General features: G+C 37.6%; 1 protein-coding gene across 3 annotated transcripts in view; it reads left to right on the forward strand.

Annotated features, from left to right (window-relative positions):
* Positions 1 to 24,525, forward strand: part of OTOGL (otogelin like) — a 91,511-nt gene that overhangs the window by 37,892 nt on the left and 29,094 nt on the right. For 2 of the 3 annotated variants that reach the window (XM_021279862.2, XM_065041371.1), the window contains exons 26-33: positions 11,638 to 11,772; positions 12,222 to 12,368; positions 14,244 to 14,363; positions 16,650 to 16,766; positions 19,536 to 19,692; positions 20,238 to 20,264; positions 21,973 to 22,140; positions 23,782 to 24,060. In XM_021279862.2, coding sequence (XP_021135537.2) covers positions 11,638 to 11,772; positions 12,222 to 12,368; positions 14,244 to 14,363; positions 16,650 to 16,766; positions 19,536 to 19,692; positions 20,238 to 20,264; positions 21,973 to 22,140; positions 23,782 to 24,060 — 1,150 coding nt within the window. The remainder of the gene's footprint in view (positions 1 to 11,637; positions 11,773 to 12,221; positions 12,369 to 14,243; positions 14,364 to 16,649; positions 16,767 to 19,535; positions 19,693 to 20,237; positions 20,265 to 21,972; positions 22,141 to 23,781; positions 24,061 to 24,525) is intronic. The other variant, XM_065041362.1, reaches the window with a different exon arrangement.

Raw genomic sequence — 24,525 nt, forward strand, 5'->3', positions numbered from 1 at the left:
AAACAAAGGATGGGATCATATGGCAGATGCCCAAGAGCTTTGAGGGAACTAAAACACAGAACTGATGAACTATGTGATGTGCAATCCTGGAATCAGAGGAATGGAAGATGGTAGTATAACCAAATATTTTAAAAGGACTCCAAGGCAGAATTTGGCAGGAACAGACCCATGTGTCTGATTTCCATATGAAGGAAATTAATAAAAATTCTTATAAAGAGAAATGACATGATATTGGGGAAGAGTTGAACTCTTTTCTTGTGAAAAAAACCCTCATGCATGATGAATCTTCTCAATTATTCTATAAAGACAATAAACATATGCATGAGGATGATCAGTTCAATGTGTGTATTTTAGCTTAAAGATCTTTTAGAGACAGATTTCAACAAATATTTTATTAGAGACTAGTCTCTCATTGGATGAGAGTGAAGATTCTTTGAGACATACATTAAAAGTTAGAAGTTAAAGGTTAGGAACAAATTGCTTGTTTTTAGAATGCAGAAATCCCAGTGACATACCATAGGGATCCACACTGAAGCCTGTGCTCAGCACATTCAGAAACAATTTTGAAAAGATGGTGTGAGGTTTGAAGTGGAACATGCTGATGCTAAAGAATCCATTTGAACAGCTGAAACAAAGATGGGCCACCAAAATATTCAGAAGGCCTCATGGCAGAAAATACTGCATGGTAAAATGGAGGATGAAATTCAACAATGAAATATGAAAATCAGTGAAGAGAAAAAACACTGTGACTACACTATCATGAAGATAGACACTAAACTAGGTACTAGTGTGCAGGAATATAATTTTATGTGAAAAATAATATATGAAACAGATGTAATTGGCATCTTCCTGGTGGCAGCTGTTCTTCAATTTCACATGTGCTTTTATTTTCATGTACACAGTTACACCACAGTTGTACCACATGCTGATGTGGTTAAACTACATTGTATGTCCAGATGTGACAGCATGATGAGGCTGCTCTTTTTTGAAATACACTTTCGTTGTTCCTAGAGCAGAGGTTTCCGTGGTCTTCTCTTCATAATCATCCATGTGGCCATGTGCAGTGGCATTTTTTAATAGTAGTATCAGAGTAATACAATGAGTATCCCTTGAGCTACTCTTTGTTCAGAAGGTATGTGAGAAAGCCCTGCCTCTTATAGCCTTCTATAAAGAAGCCAGATGAAAGGTGAGAAAGTATATGTAGTTGCAAAATTTTAAGCACCTTGCGTAACACCTCAGCAGGCACAGCTGTCCAGGGCAGTCCTGCTACCTAAACTGTGCTACTTGTTCTACAAACCAGTAAATATATATATATATATATATTTTAACATAAATCATAGAACTATATAATAGTTTGGGTTAGAATGGACCTTTAAAGATCATCTAGTCTAAGGCTCCTACCATGGTAAGTATGTGCCATGTGCTTCATACTCCCTACCTGTAAGGTATTACAGAACATAGATCTGATAGTTGCTAGTACACAGTCCGTTGACTTAATGTTAGTTTGCAGTGCTGTTAGGAGGCTGATTTTTATGGATAACATGAAAAGGTTCACCAAATACCTGAAATTAAAACAGCTGAAGTGGTTGTAATGTTGTATATACAAAACTGTAATAACTTTGTCCTTTTCCTTTCACTAATCTTTTGTGAGAAGTGGACAGCTTTGTCTCTGCTATCTTACATACTTTAAACAAAGGTGTTGTAGCAGTGCAATACTACAATAAATTTGTTAGCATACTAGTTCTTTCTAGATGTAGAACTGAGTTCAAGAATTATAATCTGAATCCCATGTCCCCAGTGACATGATAATGCATTGTTCCCATCCATGTTACCAGCCCTCACTGTTCAACTTGGCTTTTAGCCTCCCTAAATGTGATCTATTTGAACAGCTCTTTAATTTGTCACTGCATTGCGCTGTACCAAACAAATAAGTCATCCTTACCTTTTACTAAGGTTTTAATGAGGAGCTCTTGTGCTCTTTTGGGAGAAAAATCAAGTGTCACCTTTCAGCCAGTTATGGAACTTCAAACTTCATTTTCAACCTCAGTATCACTGTCAGGACTTTTTGCTTAAGGTGACAACAGGTGTATGAAAAATCTCTTTATAACTAGTTCAGCAGATGTATCCATCAGTCAGAAAATGACCCAAAAGATTTAATGCAACAATTAAGAAAATTAAGGCAGTAATGTTTCGTGAAATTATAACTTCACCTTTTTCAAGAATTAGGAGTCCCATACAGGAGCCCCTATATGGAAAAATGACGTTCACTGAGGACACATCAATATTTGCTTCTAACATTTTAAAACCTCAGTAATTTCGAAGGAAAAAAAGAAAAATATTAGCAAAACAACTCATTTAAGTCTTGTCAGTGTAGATCATGTAAACTATTTTATCTTATCTGAATATTGATGAATTTAAGCCAACCAATTTCTTAGTTAAAAATATTTAAATAATTTTTCTTCAATTTTCTTTCTTTTCTTCTTTGATGATGCTACATTTTTTCCCCTAACAAAGTGGTGTTATGTTTCTAGCAAACTTTTACTGTGTGTTATTTGTACTTGCAGTGTGTTTCTTCCACTTGCCTGTTTCATAGACTTCTTCTTTTATAGAGAAATTACTGCCTTCCTATCACAGGTGTTGGCTTTTTTCTAGCTTTGTGGTAGTTTTCAGTCCCACAGTTCAGAGTGTTTATTAAGGCTTGTAGGGTCAGTGCCCTTGGAGTCTCTCAGATCTGTTCTCTGCTGAGAAGAAGAATTATATTTTCTCTGATTTGGGGGAGCCTCCAAGCAAGCATTTAGGGGGATAGTCTATCCATCAGAGTATCCATGAATGACAGAGAACTCTTTTGTCGTGTTTTTGTTGTTTTTTTTTTAAAAAACCAAACAAACCTAAACCAACCCACTTTAGTCTTTCCATTAACTTTAGTAGGTTGTCAATAAGGTCCTAAAGACAAGAAAAGGAAGGACTGTTTTATCCCTATATCCTGCAAGATGGAGGTCAGCAGAACTAAGCTTTCATCCTCAAGTATTCACATCTTACAGATTAGTCCTAACTTTAAATTATGTAATGAAAATATTTTCACTTCTTGTCATCTGACACTGGGGTTGTTGCCATTTTAAAGTCACATTTTAAATCTTTTTGATGCAAACTTGAAGGCTCTTTAAAGCCAAAGTTACCACCAGATTTAGTGTGTTGGAAGATTATGAAAGCAACAATCAGGCATTTGATCAAATAATTGAACCAGTATTACAGTTTCCCAAATGACTATCCTATTGATGAGCACTCCCCAGTGTTAGATACCTGGTCTGCCCTAGGGAGTACAGCAAGGGATCTCTTTTCTTGCACACTCTTCTTCTGTAACTTGAGGAAAAATCAAGGCTCCTGGTTTATGATGCTTTTATTAGAGAGCTTAATTCAGAAGTCGGTTGATGCACTGATAATCTTTTACCCATTACTTGCTGATATATTTATCTTGGTTGGTAAATTTGCTTAATGTTGACTGAGCATAAACTGGAGCAATCACACACAAAGCAACAGTTCTACAATTACTCACTTGTCACACCTGAGGAGGCAGGAGCAGCCTTTATCCCATTTCCCCTTATTGAATATCTGTAATTTAATGTGCAGCTGTTTTCAACATCATTTGTGCTAGGTAGCCAATCTGTAGATCCATGAAGTTGGCAAACCTATAAAATGAAATAGTATTTTGCATGGTGTCTCTTTGCCTGTTTGTAAAATTAATGCATCTTGGCTTGCTGTTTGTCATCCTATGGAGGACTAAAGCTGCAGGTTTATGTTTAACCAATATTGTCAACTGACTATTCATAGTTAAGACAAATACTTTCTTTTAATAGGCTCTGAACATTTTAATGGGAAAGTAAGTAGTGTTGAGTTTGAAATTACAAGTGTTTTAAACTGGAAACCTGACTCTAAAAGTATTTTTCATCTATTCAGGGACTAAAAGTGTAACATAGGGTTCCAATCAGAATGCCTTTCATTTTTTAATTAACACATCTAATGTGCAAAGCCATATTCCAGCAAATAGTTTTATGAGTAAGTGATGTGCCAAAATATGTCCACCTAAACCACTTGTCAAATAATTTATAGTAACAGTAACTCTGTAGAAACAATGATGTGTTTCTTGACAACTTGCATGCCAATTTGTGTCAAAAAAAGATAGAGACTGCATTTCACTGAAATATTATTTACTGTGAATAGTTTGCCTGGCCCTAGTTGCGAAGAATAGCAACAGTTTGGTTTTCATCAGTGCCATAATTTCAGATGAAACCTTTCTGGATGCCCTCTTTTTTTTTTCTGTGCCTCTGGAAGTCCTGGAAGGGTCAGCAGTGAGCTCCTTGCATGATACATCCCTTTCCATCCTTGTATTTAGCTGGGAAGCACAGTGCTCAGATAACGTTGGCTTGTACCTGTATTTTCATTTGTTCTGCCCCTTCTGTGAGCAAAAGATTTGATTACAGTTGGCAATGGCTTTATGCTCTGGTTCCATTTTCTCCAGATCAGTGATTTCAGACTCAATTACCTTTGCGTGCCTTTCCATCTCCACCACCTGGTTCTCCAGACCATTAAATTATGCAGTGAATGAATCACTTTTATTCTCCAACAAAGGATGGATTTATTTTGATTTGTGATTAGCACAGAGGACTTCCAGGAAAGGCTTGGAGAAAAGTTTCTTGCTATGAAAATGGCAATTTGGAGGTGGTGTGTACATGGCGTGACTCAGAATTTGGATTCTCTCGGAGGAACTTGCCATTTAGCGACCACACAGCTTCAAGAAAAGCAACCTTTTCACCTTGAATTTCTGCTTTTGGGTTAGTGTCCAGCATCCAGCATTCATTTGGCTACACTGACTCCAAGATGTTATATCTGATGGCTGCCTGAAAAGGCAGTTCACTGTAAGAATGACTGCCTGAGTTTGATCACCTCTGGTGGGTACTATTGATGTCCATGTTCTACTGATAACAGCAGTAAAAGATAAGCAAATACCAGCATCATGTGCTGCTGTTTCAGGAAATGGTGCGATACGTTGGCAGCAGTAAAATGAAAGCCTTTGGCTGTGTTTGAGGTGGGAAGATGCTCAGACAAGTCCCCTGCAGATGCTGCTCCACAGTTTCTGGCATCTGCCTTGGTGTTGGTGAACTAAAAGAATTGTGAATTAAATTTACTCTGGTTTAGGTCAGGTTATAGGTATTTTTATTTCTGAATGCATAGATACTAAACTTCAGCAGCATAAATGAACACCATTAACATTCATTATATTTAAAAAGTAAAAGCTTTCTGCAAGTTCCAGCTTTCTAGCTCCTGCCACCGTGTGCTGGAGCTCAGAAAAGGCAAATTTATCATGGCTGTGTCTTGTCCTTTTTTTCCTCTGTTATGTTGTGCTTTATCATTACAACCAACAATGATAAAATATTGGCATTTATCATGCACTTATTAATAAAACAGTACTAATAGGTCTCATATATATACATATATATACCTGCTTTTAGATATTTAAAACTAACACCACCAGCTGTGCTGCTGATTTGTGCTTCAGAATAGCTTGTGTTGCAGAATGTGTCACTGGGAAACAAATATTTGAAAGTTCCCAAATCCTCGATCTTCAAAATATCTCATTTTTAATTAGAAAAGGATTGCAGTAATGTGACCTGTGCAAAAGCCAAATCTGATACACAAGCAGGCAAAGCTAAGCAAATGAAACAAAAGAAAATCTGCTTTACATGATCTTTCCTCAAACCTTTTAATATAGTTCCCTTAAAATATAAAAAAGAAAAACAAAACCTTTCCAGTGATGTCTCTGATTTAATAAAATTTTTCAAAATTAAGAAACATTGACTCTGAACAAAGTTTTGAAGTATATAAAGTAAAATATTCTGTGTCATGTGCTTTTCATTAGTAGCAGTAGATTTTAAAAATTATTTTAATTAAAAAAATATTGTTGATAAATCCTCAGAACACCCAACGACTATATTTCCATAAAATCTATTACAGAAAAAACTATGCATAATAAAGAAAATATGATATAATGAGCTATTGTTTTAATTGCTTGTATACATAAACACAGATACTTGTATCTTTCACAAGAGCTGTTTGAGAGTTTATTCTGCCTGAGGTGCATCCTTTTTGGAAGTCACTTAAAGAAATAGGAAAGAGTTATCATGGATGCATTAGCAGACATCTGGAAGTAGTTTGAAGATGAGCGAGTAGCTGGAATAATCTCACTCCCTTTGAATTTGCATTGGTGAATCTACTCAGTCATGTTGCTCTCCTTCATTTCTGCTCAACTGTGCTACAGTGCTAGAAATGTCATATCTTACAGGTATGTTGCAAGTTTCTTTTCCATATTGTAAGTGAAAATAATAACATAATCTGCTGCACTGTAGAAGATGCCGAGGAAAAAAATTATGTGCCTCTGTGTGTGTGTGTGTGAATAGGTTCTTAGGTTCTTAGTTCCTAAATGTGGTTTTTTAAGTACTTGTGTATAAATACATAACATCAGTGGAAAAATAAGTAATATTACTCTTCCTTTTCTCTGTCCTGTAAGAGGATCACCCACTATAATTCTTGTGATATTATACCCCAACTTTCACATGGATTTCTTTCCAAACTGAGTGTGTATCAGTGCCATCTGCTGACTCCAAGCAATATTGCTGCGATGTTTGAATAGCTATGGAGAAAAGCATTTGCTGACACAAATTTGTACAGGATGCAAAACCAGGGATTAAATAGAGTTACACAGAATGTATGTATATCATTTTGAAATGGCACAGTTGAAATTATCACACTGGCCAAATGAAAAAACCTTCCAATCAGCAGTGTTTCTTAGTGTAAATAGTGAATGAGTTTTGCACAATTAATATGTTTTCACTGATTATCTGGAGGTAAACCCAGCCATTAAATGGCACAAGAAACTAAGAGAGCAAATCATGTGAGATGTCAAGGCATTTGTCTGCTCTCCTTAAATATTTAAGTCTAAATGCTCACTAAATCTGGGCAAACATGCTTCTCTTAGGAACAACCTCACTGGAAGTAATGTTAGGTTCCTTCTGAAGAAACTCAGGGCCCAATATAAACAATCAAACTAATTCTGAGTTTTCATAAAATTTCCTGAAAGGCTAAATCTGAAAAGAGCTAATGGTATCTCTGAAAATAGGTAGGAAGAAAAAAAATCCTACTTTTTATGCTACTGTATATTTTTTTTCAGTGTTTTTAGAGCTTTTGCATTTGTTTGTGTGTGTGGCTATATATGAAAATCTCTAGAGTCATTAAAACAAAAGAAAACCAGGACTAATCTATATCCAGTTTCCAATATGTCCCTAGATGCTATTATGGCCACCCTAGTTTGCAAGTTGGTGTATTGTAGGGAACAAAAAAAAAGGGAGGAGGGGGAAATCAGGAGAATAAGAATGGAAAAGAATGAGTCTTTACACTGAACAGTTAGAGAGATTTTAATGAAATTTTCAAAGAGGATAAATACAGCCACTTTTAAATTTTCTTCTCCCAGGCTGCATTTTGACTACGTAGGCACACTGCACAGTGTTGTTATTGGTTGATAGCAATAGAAAATTTCTAATGGGACATTGAAATAGAAAGTTTCTAACAAAAATAAACCCTAGCATTCCCAAGCACTGCCAAAAAAAGAAAAAAAAGAAAAAAAAGAAAAAAAAAGGAAAAAATAATAAAAAAGAAAGAAATGCCTTGCTTTTTCAACTAGGAAGAAATATGGAAGAAATATAGAAGAAAAGTGCAGTGAAGTCTAGCTAGAAAAAGAATGTCCTGAGAAGTGGGACTGACAATGAGCTTTTGACTGATTGCCCGGAGCTGTGACTCTGTCTTCCCTGTTGCTTGGCAACTCCGTGTTATCACAAAGAAACTGATATTAAGTTGGAACAGGCTGCATATGGTAATTTACGTGGGAAGATACTCTTGCAGTGGGAAAACCATTTTATTTCTAGTTTCTGTCAGCATAAGTAGGTTTCACATGATGAACTGTAGTACATCCCCTGTTGGGTGCATTTTACCTAAAAAGGTAAAGAGTGACTCTGCCTTGGAAAGAGACTGCGCAGGAAAAAAAAAGAAAACCCAACAAAAACCCCCACCTTGTTATTCATTAGACCTCCTCCTAGTGTCTACTCAGACATTTCTTCCAGAGGTAGTGACAAAAGCTTCTTTTCATACCTGTGTGGATCCAGTGTAGATTAGAGAGATGGAACTTGATCATTATCATTTATACTATAACAAACCTTGAGAGCTGTTGAGATTTGCCCAGGGCCTCACTGTCTTATACAAACATTAAAAGATGATCCTTAGTTTATCTAAATAGTTCTTGTTCTTTCTTTTGTGTTGCCAATAGTTAAGTGCTAAGTTTCGATTGCAGTTTATTTCTTCCCTGCTGAAAGAAGACGCTGCACATGTACCAGTTACAGAATTGTTTGAAGGCCATGATAGAAACTGTCATTCACCTTCGAATTTGGCTGGTACTGTATGGCTGGAAAAAGGACTAAATTTTTATTGAGATATATAGAGAGAATGGCAAGGGTATGTATGTAAAGCAAATCTTACTGTGAAAGCTTTGAGCTGCAAGACATACATAATCCATAATGGCGTTTTTATATATGGATTTAGGTCTAAGATTTAAGTAGAAAGAGAAGAAGCACAGAAGGCTCAGGATTTAATGCAAAGCTCTTTTTTCTAAATGCCTGGTTTACTCATAGCTCTACTGAACCACCACCACTGTCTCTCTGCATTTCTATCCTGCAACATTTCTAGTAATTTAATACAAACATGCAGTCCTACAAGTAAGGAAGTACTTCACATGTCTTCAGGACTCCCTGTTCTGGCTTTGGTCAGCAAAACACTCCCTGTCTCCAGGCTTCTCTCTACTGCAGAGTTAACTTGAAATATAACTCAACTTTTGCCCTTGGCTCAAATCCCAAGCGTACACAAAAACTTCTGACTTGAGTATGTTGATGCTGTTCAACTGAAGGGATTGGCCTGGGCTGTCAGAAGGCACAGGCAGCAGCTTCCATTAGCAGAGTTAATACAGCTACCCGCTGCTGCTCCAAGAACCTGTCTTCATTGCCAAAAAAGGTGTATTTTTACTGTGGGATAATTAGCCTGAATTAACCATCCTTTTTAAAAAAATAAAGCCCACCATCTCTCTTCTTACAGTGAAGACATTGCTACCCTGTTAACTCAGAGTGTCCCTTTTTGCTGAGGCTAAGCTATAATAACTGAAGAGGAATGAACTCTGCAATGAAAACAGCCCACAATGTCCTGGGCATCAAAGAGACCCAGAGACTGTGAGCAAAGTCCTTTTCTGAAGGGACTCATGGGGGGAGGGAGCGTCCTTGCTCACTTTTCATTTGTCCAGCACAGAATGTATCAGCTTGCATCCTATCTACCCAAGTAATGAGTTTGTCTCCTTTTTAATTTACCACATCACCTCCAATAAATCCAAAAATGCTCTGGGCTGTTATCTGACTTGGAGGGGAATAATTACTGGATTTACTCCAGCAGCAAGCCTGGCTTAATTAAAACACAGTGTATTTCCCAAAAAGGTAGTGACCAATTTTATTCTGAGTGAAATCTAAAACAACTTTACAACAAAATGCAACAGATGAACTTTGCTTTACCCTGAAGCTTTCAGGACTTTCAAACTGAGTTCCCCTGTTTCATCATAAAGAGCTGATTCAGTATACCTCTTTATCACTAGACGCTAGTGTCTAATTTTACTCACCTTAACTGTTGTCTTCCAAGCTAATTTCTGAAACATTCCACCTGTTTCTTAAACCCTGGCATTAGGGTAACATAAAGCTTGTAGACAGTCTCCAATACCTTATGTTCATTGCATGTGCTCACGCTTGCTGTGGAGTGTTATCTATGCCAAGTCGCAGCATCCTCTGACTTGTGGGCCATGCCAGACTAACGGCAGCCGAGATGTAGCACCTGCTCTGTGTGGCGACAAAAATAAAATACCTCTACATTTCCCATCATGCAGGTTTGTTGGTTTGTTTTTTAATTGAAAGTGTTTTTTAAATAGTTTGGTCACTATGGCTTTTATTAAGAAAAAAAATGCTGCTTCCTGTAGTACCCATATTTTCTGTACGCAATGTTTCTCACTGATGAGGAAAAACTGCTAATATGTTTTTATTCTTGAATTCTGATGAGCATAGAACAAGGGCACAAATGTGAAACAGACAAGGAATAGTTAAGACCTTTCAGGATTACAGTGACCAAGGTAGGGACAAGAGCTCTGGGGGAGATGCTGTGGGCCCAAACCAAGGCAAGGGATCGCTCCCATTGTGTCCAAGCTGAGACCTCCAAGAGGACATCCCAGGACTGGGGAACTGCTGAAAGCCACCATTCCCATCTTGGCCATCATGCCCATTAGCACCTGCAATTAGTTTCAGCTAGTTATAGTCTCAGTGTTTAAGGAGAGCAGGAGTAAGAAGAGAAGTTTAAACATCTTTTTGTTTCCAGCATTACCCAAGTGTCTCATATAAGACTAGACTACTCACAGGGTGAGATATATAGCTTGCCACCTCCAAGATTTTTATTTCATATCTGCCTCAGGTTTGCACTGACTGTAGGACTGAATTCTATCAAAAATTAAAGTGGATTCAGAAGTACTGTCATTGGCTTCTATGTTATCAAGTTAATTCTCAAGTTTTTTCTATAGTTATGGCTTCTTGTTGACTTGCAAGGATTGGTACACAAATGAAAAGAAAGGTAAATTAAAATTAGAAATAGTAAATCAACTTTATTTTTGCTTGTGATACCATTATCAACTGTGAAAATACAGCTGGTCTTCTTTGTTCCGGTACCAATCCTAGCATGGGAATTATAAGGTGCATGTGTGTTTCTCTCAGGGTACAGAAGAACCACAGAAGCTGTAGGTGAATAAACAGACTTGTTGACCAAAGGTGCAAAAGTGATTTTACGTGCCCAGAATGCAAATCGATTTACAGGCTGGAGAACCAACAGATATGGGATTGGGAAGGCAGTAAATCAAAAGGCAACAGAGTACACAAATCTTAATGAAAAAAAGACAAACAAAATTATCAGCAGAAACCTTTGCCTCCTCTAATAACATTGAGTATGACTCATGGTTTTGCGCACTTTGATGGGTGGTGGTACCAAAATTGTTCTATCTACTACTGACAGATGGTAGGTTTCTTGGTTTTAAAAATACGAAAACAGCTTGATCTCATGTATCTTGGTTTAAAAATAAAGTTCTTTTTATAGTATGTCTCAATTTTGACAACCATACTCTGCAGTAAATATCGGATTCCATGTGTGAGTGCATTTTAAAAGCCTTAACCAGACTCTTGTTTTATGGGTAGGCTGATGCTCCTTAGTTTTCTGAGATCCTCAAAAAGAGGACTCACAGCTGAAAGTAATGGCTTTTTGTGTTTAACTCCAAAGCTTGAGTTGGTTGTGAGTTCAGCTTTGAATTTAAAGATGCATTTCCTTGTTCGGTAGCTTTCTTAAATTTAATTTCAAAGATGTGTAAATACTGAGTTAACCACCTTTTTGTGATGGTAAACCTGGCATAAATCTGCAGGAGTAAAATGCAACTGAATCTATAAGCAAAATGATTTCTTCTTAATCTTGCAGAGCACAGATAACTCAAATATATCTATAATTGCTCAGAACAAAAAGTGCTTTGACAATGATATTGTTTGCTCGAAGAATGTTTTCATCACTGTTGGAGACACTGAGATTTATTTTAGTGAACCTTCTGAGAAGCAGGTTAGTTATTTTCTTTCCTTTTTGGGTTGCCCTTTAAGATAAGCATTGTTACAACTCCAAAGGAGCGTGTTTTTAGAAAACAACTCTCAGTCTAACATAGTACAAGTGCCTATGCCCGAATAAAGCAGCAGGTCCTAAGAATTTTTTTTTTTCCAAGTTCTATTTGTCCTACAAAGACTGCTCGATAACCTCAAGCAGTCAGAGCATATTGGCATATATTTGTTTCTTTCTACTTGGTTTTGAAAGGGAAACCAAAATACAAAATCAAAGCAAACTTGAATAATTGAAAAGGTAAAATATCAAAGTATTAAAGAACATTTCTAGTAATATTATTGATACAGCTATATGCTAAATATAAAGTATTCTTCAGTGTACACTTTGTTATTATTTGGCTGCATATCTTAGTAGAGTTACTTTATTAGATCTTAATAAATATTCATTTCTGTCAGAAGACCTTAAGGGGACAGAAAAACAAATCTAACTATCAGCTTTGGAAGGCTGGATATTATACTGTGATACACTTTCCAGAACAGGACATTACAATTCTGTGGGATAAGAAGACAATGATGCATGTTAAAGTCGGACCTCGATGGAAGGTGAGCCGAAATAAAAAACCTGAGATTTTGTGTAACTGTGTTGCTAGTATGATCCCTCATTGAATAACTGTGATTGTATTTTCTTCACGACTAACTTTCCCAGTGATATAGCTGTTTATCACCGTGTTCAGCTGCTAGCATTTCCCAGGTAAGAAGAGACTGACAATGTGATTTAATGGCCAGACTCCTGAAGAGACGGAGTGTTTCCTCTAGGCATGTTTACTCTCATGTTCCATACATTGCAGCCTTGCAGATATGCAGTGCTCTGACCCAAAGCTGGTCTGGGGGTGGGAAGAGAGGGTTAGTTTTGAGTTACCCAGTTCACTGCATTGTTTTCGTAATTGCTGAAGCCAATGGAAAAGAAGCTTCCATATCTAGTGACGTGGAAGACAGCAGGTTTGTAGCACAGATTGGATTAGGATGATGATTGAATTGCACCCTGAGGCTGTTGAGATGGATGGAGTCACATCTTGGGTTTAATTTAAGAAGACAAGATACAGGAGAAGTTCTAGACAAAGCTTGATATTTAAACCTAATAAGTGTACTGTGATGGTGTTCTGCCATGATGCAGGGAATATGAGGCTCCTTTTCTTGCCAGTTGCTCTTCTCTATTCCATTCCTACACCATCATCTGCTTTGGTGTCTCTGCAACTCAGTCTTTGGGTCCCAGCAGAGTAACCTTATCTGCACATTCATTAATTACATTCTCAGTGAGGGTGACAGAGCACTGGAACAGGCTGCCCAGGGGGCTTGTGGAGTCTCCTTCTCTGGAGACATTCAAAACCCGCCTGGACATGTTCCTGTGTGACCTCACCTAGGCATTCCTGCTCCAGCAGGGGGATTGGACTAGATGATCTTTTGAGGTCCCTTCCAATCCCAAACATACTGTGATACTGTGTGATACATTCCTGCTTCATCTCAACCATGAATACACATATTGAGAAGGGGCTGTATCCAGTAAAAGAAGGCACTCTATGCTGGAATACAATATCAGATTTATTGAAGTGTAACTCAGAGTTACAATGACCATCTAATCTGTTTTTAAAACAACATTATTGCAGGCTTTTGTCCCAGTAAACATAAAATGCTTACTTCACATGCAAGCTGATATCAGCCATCAGTACATACAGTGAAAAAAAGAAAATTCTTCCGTTTTTGTGTAAGCTAGCAGGGAGCTGAATTCTACAGGTTGCATGCAAGGACACCAATACTTCAAGCTCTTTCTGGTTCCAATGACTGTTTCTTCCAGGGGCTTCAGTCCAGTAAGATAATGTCTGCAGCAGACCTTAAATAAAAAAAATTCGTGAGAGTGAGCCACAGCACCCTAGAAATGCAACTCCACATTTTAGTGTTGTGCAGAAACATATTTTTCTCTATGTATGTGTATGTGTATGCATGTATATATACTTTTTCCATCAGCAGCGCATACCCCAACACAAGAAAGTTGCAGCTCTTTTGTAACTGCTGTTACAAACGTTCTTGTTATTGTGAGCTAAAATTAGAGGCAGCAAGTTTTAATGACAACAACTAGTCAGGCTTCACAATAATGAGGTAATTCACCTGAACTTTTGACTCTTGGACTGGATGAAGTACTGAGCTTTCAGAAAAAACATATGACTAGATTCCAGTCCCTTTTCACAGCCAGACGGTAAGGAGAGGTTCTGGAAAACAGAAAGAGAAAAGGAAAACATAAATTTCTATTAAAAGTTATACGCAATATAGAACTGTAAGCATAGCAGAGTGTCAGATATTTTCAAAGCATAAGTTAGAGTTGCATTCACCTTTTTCAGTTTAAGAATATTTTATTCCACATATGTGATTTGTACTGACTATTTACTGTCAGTATATGTAAAAAATATAATCCCTCTCTTTTAGGGTAAACTGGCAGGATTGTGTGGAAATTTTGACAAATATACTTCAAATGATCTGACTACATCAAACAACATGGAGGTGAGAAATGCACAGGTGTTTGGAGACAGCTGGGTATTAGGGCAGGTAAGTCCCATGTCCAGTAAAACTGACAATTTTAATCTATAAATGAACAGGTTATAAGCACATGATGTACAGGGATTTTCTAAATACATGGTCTTTGTATAAGAGGACGTTTTAATTTTTATATCTGTAGATGTGAAATGAGTTGAAAATGTCTTATGTCATAGCAAATATGTACTGAATTTAAATGAGACCAAACAATCTCTTATGGAAGAATGTATTTTTCCCTATATGAGGTAACTATCATAGCTGGCTGGATTGTACTTTTCTACAAAGTTAGATACATTGCTTCTGATATTTGGATTCAGCCAAATTTTAAAAACAATTGTAATATCTCTGGTGTTGGAGGCATCAGGATATCGAAAGTAAATAGAATCCGAAGGTCTGGAAAAAAGGTTTCTTTCTAAACACTGGAAAAAAAATGGTGATTTTTAGTTGTAGTTTGTAAACAGGGAACTAACTGACAAGCAGTGGTGGTGGAGGGGTGAGACAGAAAAGGCTCAGGACAGCGACAGGCACAACCCAGTATGGAAAGTTGTTTCTGAGGAGGAGGGAAAAGGCTCTAGAGAATGGATGACCTCAACTGTGTTTTTTTAACACAGTAGGACAAATATTTTATTAATTTGTGCTGAGAAGATGTAAGGTGAGCCTTGTGATGTAAGGTGGGCCTTGTGAACCTCCTGAAAAATCATTATTTGTAAAGCACTCCCTTAAGATGTCTGTGAGAATCAGTTTTTAATCTGTTTTCTCCTTGATTCACAGCAGCAAATTGAATGAAAATCTCTTATACTACCTCATGAAAGCATATAATACCTATTCTATATTGGAGTAAACATTTTGAGGCTTCTATCCCTCCATAACTCCCATTGGATCTATTTTATTCTACATAAAATGTTCATGTTGTGTGAGCAAGCAAGGCAAACATATAGTGTTGGTGGTTATACTGCTCATCTAGAAGGTGGTACATAAAGATATCTGTAAATACTTTGTATGAAGTGTATGAAATTTTCTTTTTGAATTTATATAGTTCAGTGGCTGCTTTAAAAGTGTGCAGCATTTGCATAGCACATTAACTTCTAGGATGTTATGACCTTAGCTTATGCAGCCCAAACTTGGACTTGCCTTTTTTGTGGCCATATACATATATTTTTGTAAAATCTCATGTAATATTCTGATCTCTGTGGCTGCCAGAGAACTCAGGATCTAAGTTCAATATTGGCCTCAAAGGCAGCCTGCGCTACACCAGACTTGACGCTTCATCTACCTCCACAGTAGGCTTTGGGGATTTTTTCAGAAAAGATCTTTGGCATTCATAGAGAACTATCCTGGTCATCTTTTCTGCAAAATCTTAATATTGTAAAGGAGTATTTCATAACTAGATGCTTAGGACTCAGTTCTGCTTCTGGCAAACGCACTTGCATTAGCCCTGTGAAGTGTGGGATGCTTCCAAGGTATCTTCCTCCCGGTGGTGGCAGCATTATTCCCCCATGGCAGTGCTATTCCCCCATGGCAGCGTTATCCCCTCATGACAGCGGGACCCCACGTGGCGGCACATCCCCCCATGGCCCTGTCCGAGCATCCACACAGGAGAGCAGTGTAGGCGGACGACTGTGCTGCAATTGAAACTGTGCCAGGACACCCCAAATCTGCCTACGGATCCATCACTACCCCCCTTCTATGCTGCACCAAGAGTGTATGGTTTTGGATGAACTCATGTTTTCTGAGCTGAGTGTCACTTTGTTATACTTCTCTGCTCGTTTGTTTTTCTTCTTGAAGAGAGACTTAAAGAGAGGGAGTTGTATCTCAGCCGTTTTTGAGTTATCATAATGATCTTTGACTCTGTTTTTTTTATGAGCTGCTCTCTTCCTACCGCTGCTTCTTTATTTGAGCTTACAAGGCTGAAGCCATCCGTAGTGTGACTCCATTTAAAGTCAGTGCAAAATCATCAGGGATGGGTTTGGACTATGTATTTGTTTGTGATGTTACAGTTGGTTGCTCTGGTAATGATTATAATGTGTCACAAAGAAAACATTTTGTCTTTATACGCTGAGCAGACAGCAGGAACATTTTAGTACTTCAGAACAAAACACAAAGATTCTTTTTTGTACAAATGTTTTCAATTATAACAACAAATCAGGGAAAAATGAAGATGAAGAAGGTAGCATTCAAACTTTATTTTATTTTTTCTGAGTGTGCAGGTATTGAATTTTGTGATAATATAGTATAGCTGAGTCCATGGTAAACACACCTTCCTATATAACATTTGTGGTGTTTTTGCTTGTTTTTAAGTGCAAGAGCCCAAATGAAACATTAAGACCATGTGAGGTACATCAGAGCAAGTTCCCTTATGCCAAAAAGGAATGCTCAATTTTATACAGTGATGTTTTTGCACCTTGTCGCAATGTGGTAAGTTTATTAAATATCCAAGATGTACTCTCACGCAGGAAAATATTAAAATTCCAGTAATTAATTTCTTCTTGCCATTCCCCTCAGCCTGAATGCCGTGGAGGATACAGAGTAGAGCCCTGCAAGTATCTCTATGTGGGTGGGCTATGTTTGTGCAGAGCTCCTTGTTCCTTTCAAGAGTGGAGCCTAAGCATAATAGTGATAACTGGGAGCCATGAGTTAGTAGACTGGATAATCAAGGTTCTGCTCTCTTTATGTTTTATTTATATATTTTATTTATATAGGTAACTAAATATTTATGGCTTTTGTATATACTGCAGGATTCCAAAATAAGCATTTGTGTAATTTCCCTCAGTTTAACTCAAATGTATTTTGTTAACTGTCCTACTCAATATAGAAAGAAATATGAGAGAATGAGATTTCAGCTTCAGAATTATTGGTATTTTTACTTGGCTAACAGCTTATCATCTGCTTTTTATCAAAATTCTGAGGTTTGGTGTTCTTATTTTCCCAAAACCTGTCTTAGCCCAGGATTTAAGTTATAAGAATGTCCTTAAGTTTGTTCTAGACAAGATGGGGACAACAATGGCTTGTGTGGGATCTTTTATTCCATTTTAGTTCACCCTTTATCAACACAAGACATGCTCTACATATCTTTTGGTGTTTTTGATTTTATCCTCCCAAAGCTATTTAGCTATTGAAGGTACTTCTTTACACCTGTGAAAGCAAGAACCACTACAAAACTTCGTCTCAGTCTCTTATTTTCTTTATGACTATTAATACTAAATTAGATCATTAGAAGTCCCAGCTGAACCTCCTGACTTTCAAGACTAAGTTTGATATCAACATGGTTAGGAATTTGCCTGAGGAGGAGGTTGCAGTAGCTTAACCCAAGATATTTATTAATGTTGACTCTAGTTACTATGTAAAGAATTTTTTGGACATATGCCTGAGAACATAGCAATGAGTGTATTTTCAAAGTGGAAAGTAATAAATAAAAATGGAACTTTTGAGAGATTTTAAGGAGCCGTATTATTATAACTCATGAAGAAAGATGTTTTCTCTTGAACATTCATTTTCTGTATCTTATCCATGTTGTCATTTAAATTTGCAAACATTATGCCAAAAAATTGAGCATAATTATGTTAAAAAATCCGTGTCAGGTGCAAAACATGTCATTTAATCAGTAGCCAAGTATTTTCACATGCACATATATATCTTGTATGGGACAGACTGTAAAGCAAACATCTTTTACAACCTCTTGATCAGTGTGTGAAAATACAGCTCTTACTAATGTAAAGTGACCTCCTGTCAGGGATTTCTGCAGCCGACTGCTGGCTGCATGAGTGGGGAACTGGACGCCAAGGGAAAAAGCCCAAGCAGGGACTGACACTGGGGGCACGGAAGGAACAGAAAATGTCGATGTGGGTTTCAGGCCGTGCTTGGAGCAGCCCTTTAGAGATGATTCTGCTGTGTAGGCAATGGTGGGTCCTGCTGTGCCCAGAGGCAAGTTACTGCCCCTGGGACAGGCTGCCTCAGAGTTCAACTGAGGCTGGAAAACCCCATTTTCATGGAGAAAATATCTTGCGTCTCTGGCTGGCAGTGACTGATGGGTTGTGGTTTCCCAGCTAAGTGCTGAACTCAGTGGGGGCTGAGGAGCCTCAACACTCACTCTTCCCCATGACTCCTGAACTCAGCAGGAGCCTTGACCTGAGGCTCCCAGTTTGTCACAACAGCAGGATGTTGCTGACCCATGGAGAGACTCTGTCCTGCAGATGTGAGAGACAGGTTGAGCTCTTGGGAGTCGATCTGCTGCCTGGTGGTTCCTGCAAAGCTATTACAACCATTTTCAATGGAGCTAACGCTCGTGACCGCACCCCAGTGGTGTCCCTGTTTTCAAAACAAGAAAAAGAATTAAACCAAAATGGCATCTCTCTCCACTGAAGGCAGAAAAACAGTCTTCGTAACCCTGCCAGCTTCTAGCAACTGCCAGCTGAGAAGCCGTCTCCGTGTTAGATAAGTGCTGCTTTGTTACTGTGATGGTATTTCTGTAATCTGACGTGTGCCATTTGAGTGCTCCCCAACTGAGCTAGACTAGAGCCTAAACGAAAGAAAAGCATTGCTTTAAACATTCCATGTGTTGAATAGGAATGTTGTTATGGAAACATTGCTCAGCATTACAAAAAAGATGATTAAACCCCAAGAAACAGCCTATCATGTAAAACCATGAAATAATATGATAGGATTTTAGAGTGAAGACGTGGGTTTCTATTCTAATGAAGGTTTGTGGACAAAGGATATTAAAATCTTCACAAGGGCAGAAATATTTTTCTGCAAGATGTCACCAGCACATTCAAGCTTTCTTCCCCAACCAAAATGTTAATTATTTGATAATCAGAGCTGCAGTTCTGATTTTGTTGTTCATGCACAACTGACAGGATGACTATAGATGGCAGTATTTGCCTTATAAAAACACAGAACTGCCAGTTTCAGTACACTCTGCAAAATCGCTGAACAGCGTGTGGACAGACACGTGTTGATAGTCACTCAATGACATTTTCTCTTGACCTGCAACGTAGATACAAGCTGACAATAAAAGTACACTTTTTATATAGGAAAGTATCCAAACCTTAGAAAATGCCTTATTTTCACATTAAATTCTTTCAGTCGGTACAGAGGTAGCACTCGTGATGAAAATGGTGCAACAGGAATTTGTGCAGTTCATGCAACTAAGTCACCAACCCTCTTTTTTTTTCCCCCTCCCTCCAGATTGATGTGACCTCTTTTGTCAAAAATTGTCACACAGATACATGCAACTGCAATCTTGGTGGGGACTGCGAGTGTTTGTGTACCAGTATTGCAGCTTATGCCCACAAGTGCTGCCAGCAAGGAGCAGCAATTCACTGGCGATCTACTTCGCTCTGTGGTAGGTACCAAGGCTGGTCTCGCACCTGAGCTCCTGTTTGAGCCACCTTTGGCCTTTTGCTGCCCAGTAATACAGATACGACAGAAGCGTGTGGCTAATAAAGATACTTCTTCACTTATTTCAATTAGTCTATATGTTAGTTGTTAGTCTCATACACCCAATTCTGCTGTTTTACTGAAGAGGCTGTGGTCAGGGTATGCCCCTGTGGAGTGTTGTAAAGGCATCAGTGTACCAGATCTGGGGTATATCCAGTGTTCTATGTGGGGCTGCAGAGAGAATCAGTCTGTTCTACTCTTCACTGACAGCGAGAAGGGTTCTCAGCTATAGAATAACTTGTGCTTTAGGTCTGCTGTCCTGGCACATTTATTTAAATACAGCTGTATGTCACTGAATAAAAGCCTAAGAAAATAAAGTCACTGGCTTGAAATACATCATGGGAAATGAAACTTCTGCTGATGAAAGAGAATTTTACATTTTTAGGATGCAGATATACATGAATTCTGTTGTTGCTTGATAATAATAATGTACTTTTCTTTTTGTTTTAGCTTATGACTGTGAATACTACAATCAAGGTACATAGTATTTGATATTGCTGACTTTGATTCATACTCATATTTATATGCCTTGCTGAATACACTTATGCTTCATGTTTTCTAGCATACCAGCTAGTTATGAGCTAGAAACAAATCTTTCACAGGTTAGAGAGGTTGTTATTTTTTTTATGGTACTTCTGATTTTGTGAGTTTAACAAGCTCAGCAAGCTGGCAAAGGAAGTCCCCATGGGCCTTTCTGCTCTCTGTCCAGGGACAGTAGTGGCATGGAAATAAACATCATACTTGTAAGCAAAATGACACGTCTGGCATCTCAGATGAAATGTGATACAGTGCACACTGCAAATCAAACCCTTCACAGCTTGGGCTGAGAAGAATCTCTGTCAGCTGCAGCAGTGCTGGACGTTCTCTCTTTTCCATTCTGCCCGTTCCCTAGGGTGGGATTCCTTAGTCACAATCCCTTGAGCTCACTGGACCTTCAAATCCATTAGAAAAGAGAGATGACTTGTATGAGCCTGGGGTATTGCATGTCAGTTTGCAACATATTCCTTGCCTATTTAATATCATTATGTCATTTTACTGACTTGGTTTTCCCTCCTGTTCTGCTATGGATATCTAAAATACTGGTTTTCTGTGAAATGCCTCATCTATTACTTGACATTTGTCCTATATAAACACAAACAGATAATTCTACTTCAGTAAGGAATTCAAATACTGACACGTAGCATGCATCTTACAAGGTTATACATGGCTATTGCCATTTGAATTTTCACCTTGCTGAATTAATTGCCTTTGGCACAAGGAGACTCAAGTCCTTTTCTCCAAAAATGAATAGTGTGGAAATAATGCATCTGAGATGATACTTAATTAAGATTAATGGGAATAATTATTAATTTGGTGTGATTTTTGGAAAAAAATAAAAAAACACATAAATGTTATGAACCTTTGTCACACTATACAATTATCTTCTAGGTTTTCACCTTGAAGTGGCTTGCTTTGTTTTATTTTTCCTTCGTACAATGACATATAAAAGAGATTAATCTGGCTCAATTAAAAACTCAATTGAATTAGTTGATGGGCTTTTTCCTTGACTTAGTTTATGTAGTTTAACACTGCTTCTATTTTTAATGGGTGAAGGTCAGTAGCCCAGCTGTGTTGAATGATCTTAGTATTCCCCAATGTCTCAAATAATAACCTCATCATATTCAATACAGGGGTGGATTAATGCACCATGCAGTGTATCTTGGCAGTCAGGGAGAAGCTCTAGAAGGGTGTTATCTTGTGCTTCTACTGTAAATTTCTGGACTGGGATGTATTATATTTTGAAATTGATTGGTTACAGCATTTTATGCACAAGTCTCCCAAGTATTGTACTATAAGGAACAGTTCCTTGGAATAAGAGTAGTATGCATTCAACAAACCGAATTCCTGTGGCATCCCCTCTTATATTCGCATACCGTGCATGTGCTTTGTGGTGAGCATGATATTGAAAAGGAAGGGAAACATCTTGTATTCTGGGCAGAAAGCAAAGAAAAAGGGACTACATTGAACAGAGAGATACAGAGCTACTCCAGCATGACACCTTGAGGCACTGAGCTGTAGTTTCAAATTTATTGATTCCAGGTATGGTGAAATATTTAAGGCGATATATTATGTCAACTAAGACTTAAGTTTTGTATGTTATACAAGTAGATTTGTTTTTTTTTCTATTTGATTTTTCTTCCCTTAGGTCTTGGTGAAGGACCCTACATTTTGGCAAGTTATGGAATGAATGACACAATTATAGGGGCTAACATATCCAGTAGAAGGATATTTCCCCTGCCTAGAACTAGAACATATGGAAATGTATATTTCAGTTTCATGATAACTCCAGGTCTTTTCAAAGATAAAGATTCATGTAAGTGTTCTCAACAATTTTGCTAATTTCAGTACATATTTTTCAAACTATTGAATGATTTTTGCTGCATCTTCTCTATCTCTTCAAACAGTCTAGACATGTTTAGTTACTGGAATGAATGAGGATGAAGCATCCCATTTCAAAACCACATGTTCTATTTTTGAGGAGAAATGCTCATTTTTTAAAGAATAAAATATTGAAAAACCTTTCTGCCAGCTTTAAAGCTGACTTTTCAAAGTTTTTTTTAGAAGTATCGTGAACAACAAGCAAATAGAATTTCTCTGTGAAAAAAAATAGTTTGTATAACTGGAAACTGGAAAATTTTGGACATGTATCCAGTATATATCAACACTGAAGGTGAATGTAGGATATTTTTGTCTTCAGTGAAATCACTTCTGCTTTATCTTTTCTTCTTTTTTGTGACTTTCAGTGGACTATAAAATGTGCAACTTACAACATCCAATCTGTCTCCTGCATTGTTAGTGAGCAGCATCTCCATACAATGTAGAAGGAAGTTTCTTAGGTGAACAGCTATTCCTAAACCCTGTTTTTCACTTATCAGAGACTGATCCAAGCTATACAACCCAAAAGAAACATGTTTAAATATTTTTCTTTCTGCATAATATCTTTCTTCACATATATTTGATTTGTGCCAATTAAGTCAATACAGATTCTGTCATGGCTTTCTCACAGAATTTAATATGTTGAAAAATCTCAAAGTCTCAAAAATCAACGTAGAGAAGGGCTGTTTTCACAGTAAAATTTGAAACTATATTCACAAACAGTTGACAACTTTGCAGTGGAGAAGTTAGCTTTTTAGATATTATTTTGAAAGGAGAAACTACATAGAACAGAAGAATCAGTCTTGTACATCTCCAACTGCTGTAAATTGTAAGAGAAATATTCACTATATCCGTGCAGCACACAGGTAGTTTTCATATCTATGAGGAATGAGATGGTATTCATACAGATTATAGACACTATAAGACTTTATTCCAGTTGACAACTGAATCTGAAATCAATGTTCTTCTAAGTGCTTAGATAGTCAGAGGATTTTCTTCACTTTTGATTTCTGGCATAGGTAGAGCAAATGGAAGGTCGAGTTTTCTATCTGGCCACAAATTTTCTTACTGTAATGGTGGATATGGTTGAATGTAAACCAAAAGCCTGGCCTCAAGCTAAACTCCAGCGTGTTACTACAATATTTGTGTGTTACTATTTAGTAATGAAATTTTGGTATAGCTGAACTGACAGGCATTTGTCCAAAATAGAGAAAAAACTGTCCCAATTTGAGAAAGTCCAAACTTGAAACTGCATATGAATAATTTCAAAAGCTGGTAGCAGTAGGCTGAATGCATAGGATATATAATAACATACGTAATTTATAGACTAATATATAATGTATAGATCTAACTGATTATTTCTTTGGTGGCTCTGGATTATGTGATCATTTAAGTCTGCTTTAGGCCCTGCATTTAAACTTTTTTGTGTGTGTTAACTAAAATTGAAATACTTTTTATTGTGAAAAGCAGTTGTCTAAAAGGAGCCACTTAACAGCCAATATTTAGACTGTAATCTCACTTTTAGGTTGTTTTCTGTGAAAATTGAACTATTTTATTTTTCTTTCTTCTTTTGTGGAAGTTCTCTCTCTTGTTTCCCTTGAGTCTGCTGAAAGGCCAAACTACTTTCTGTATGTACACGACAACGAAACCATTGGGTTGGAACAGTGGCAGGCAAGTGCCTCCTTTTGGAGACGAGCCACCTTTTTCCACCACCATGGCCTCTGGAGTCCCGGGCTCAGCGCCTTTGAACTGCACAGTAAAAAAGGCTTTTTCATCATTCTCACCTCATCTGGTGTTAAAGTGGCAAAGTATGATGATTCAGAAGAATTCAAACATTTGAGTAGCTTTAATATTGAAGGTAAATTCTACATAATCCCCAGGGAAAAGCATGTTTTTTCTGCTGGCCTTCAGAGAACTTGTGTTTCATCAGCGATAGTAACAAATATGTTTTATCCTATTTTTAATTACTATTCTGTCTTCACAAGGATGGAGCCAGGCCCTTCTCTGTGACAACCAATGATAGGACAAGGGGCAATGGGTACAAACTGGAACACAGGAGGTTCCACTTAAATATGAGAAGAAACTTCTTCACAGTGAGGTTGACAGAGCACTGGAACAGGCTGCCCAGGGATGTTGTGGAGTCTCCTACTCTGGAGACATTCAAAACCCGCCTTCCAGTGTAACCTCATCTAGGTGTTCATGCTCCAGCAGGGGGATTGGACTAGATGATCTTTGGAGGTCCCTTCCAGTCCCTAACATTCTGTGATTCTGTGATTTGTCTTCCACTCAGCCTCCAAATGCTATTATTTTCTAATTTTTGCAG

The sequence above is a fragment of the Columba livia genome, chromosome 1, assembly GCF_036013475.1.
Source record: "Columba livia isolate bColLiv1 breed racing homer chromosome 1, bColLiv1.pat.W.v2, whole genome shotgun sequence".
Lineage (NCBI taxonomy): Eukaryota > Metazoa > Chordata > Aves > Columbiformes > Columbidae > Columba > Columba livia.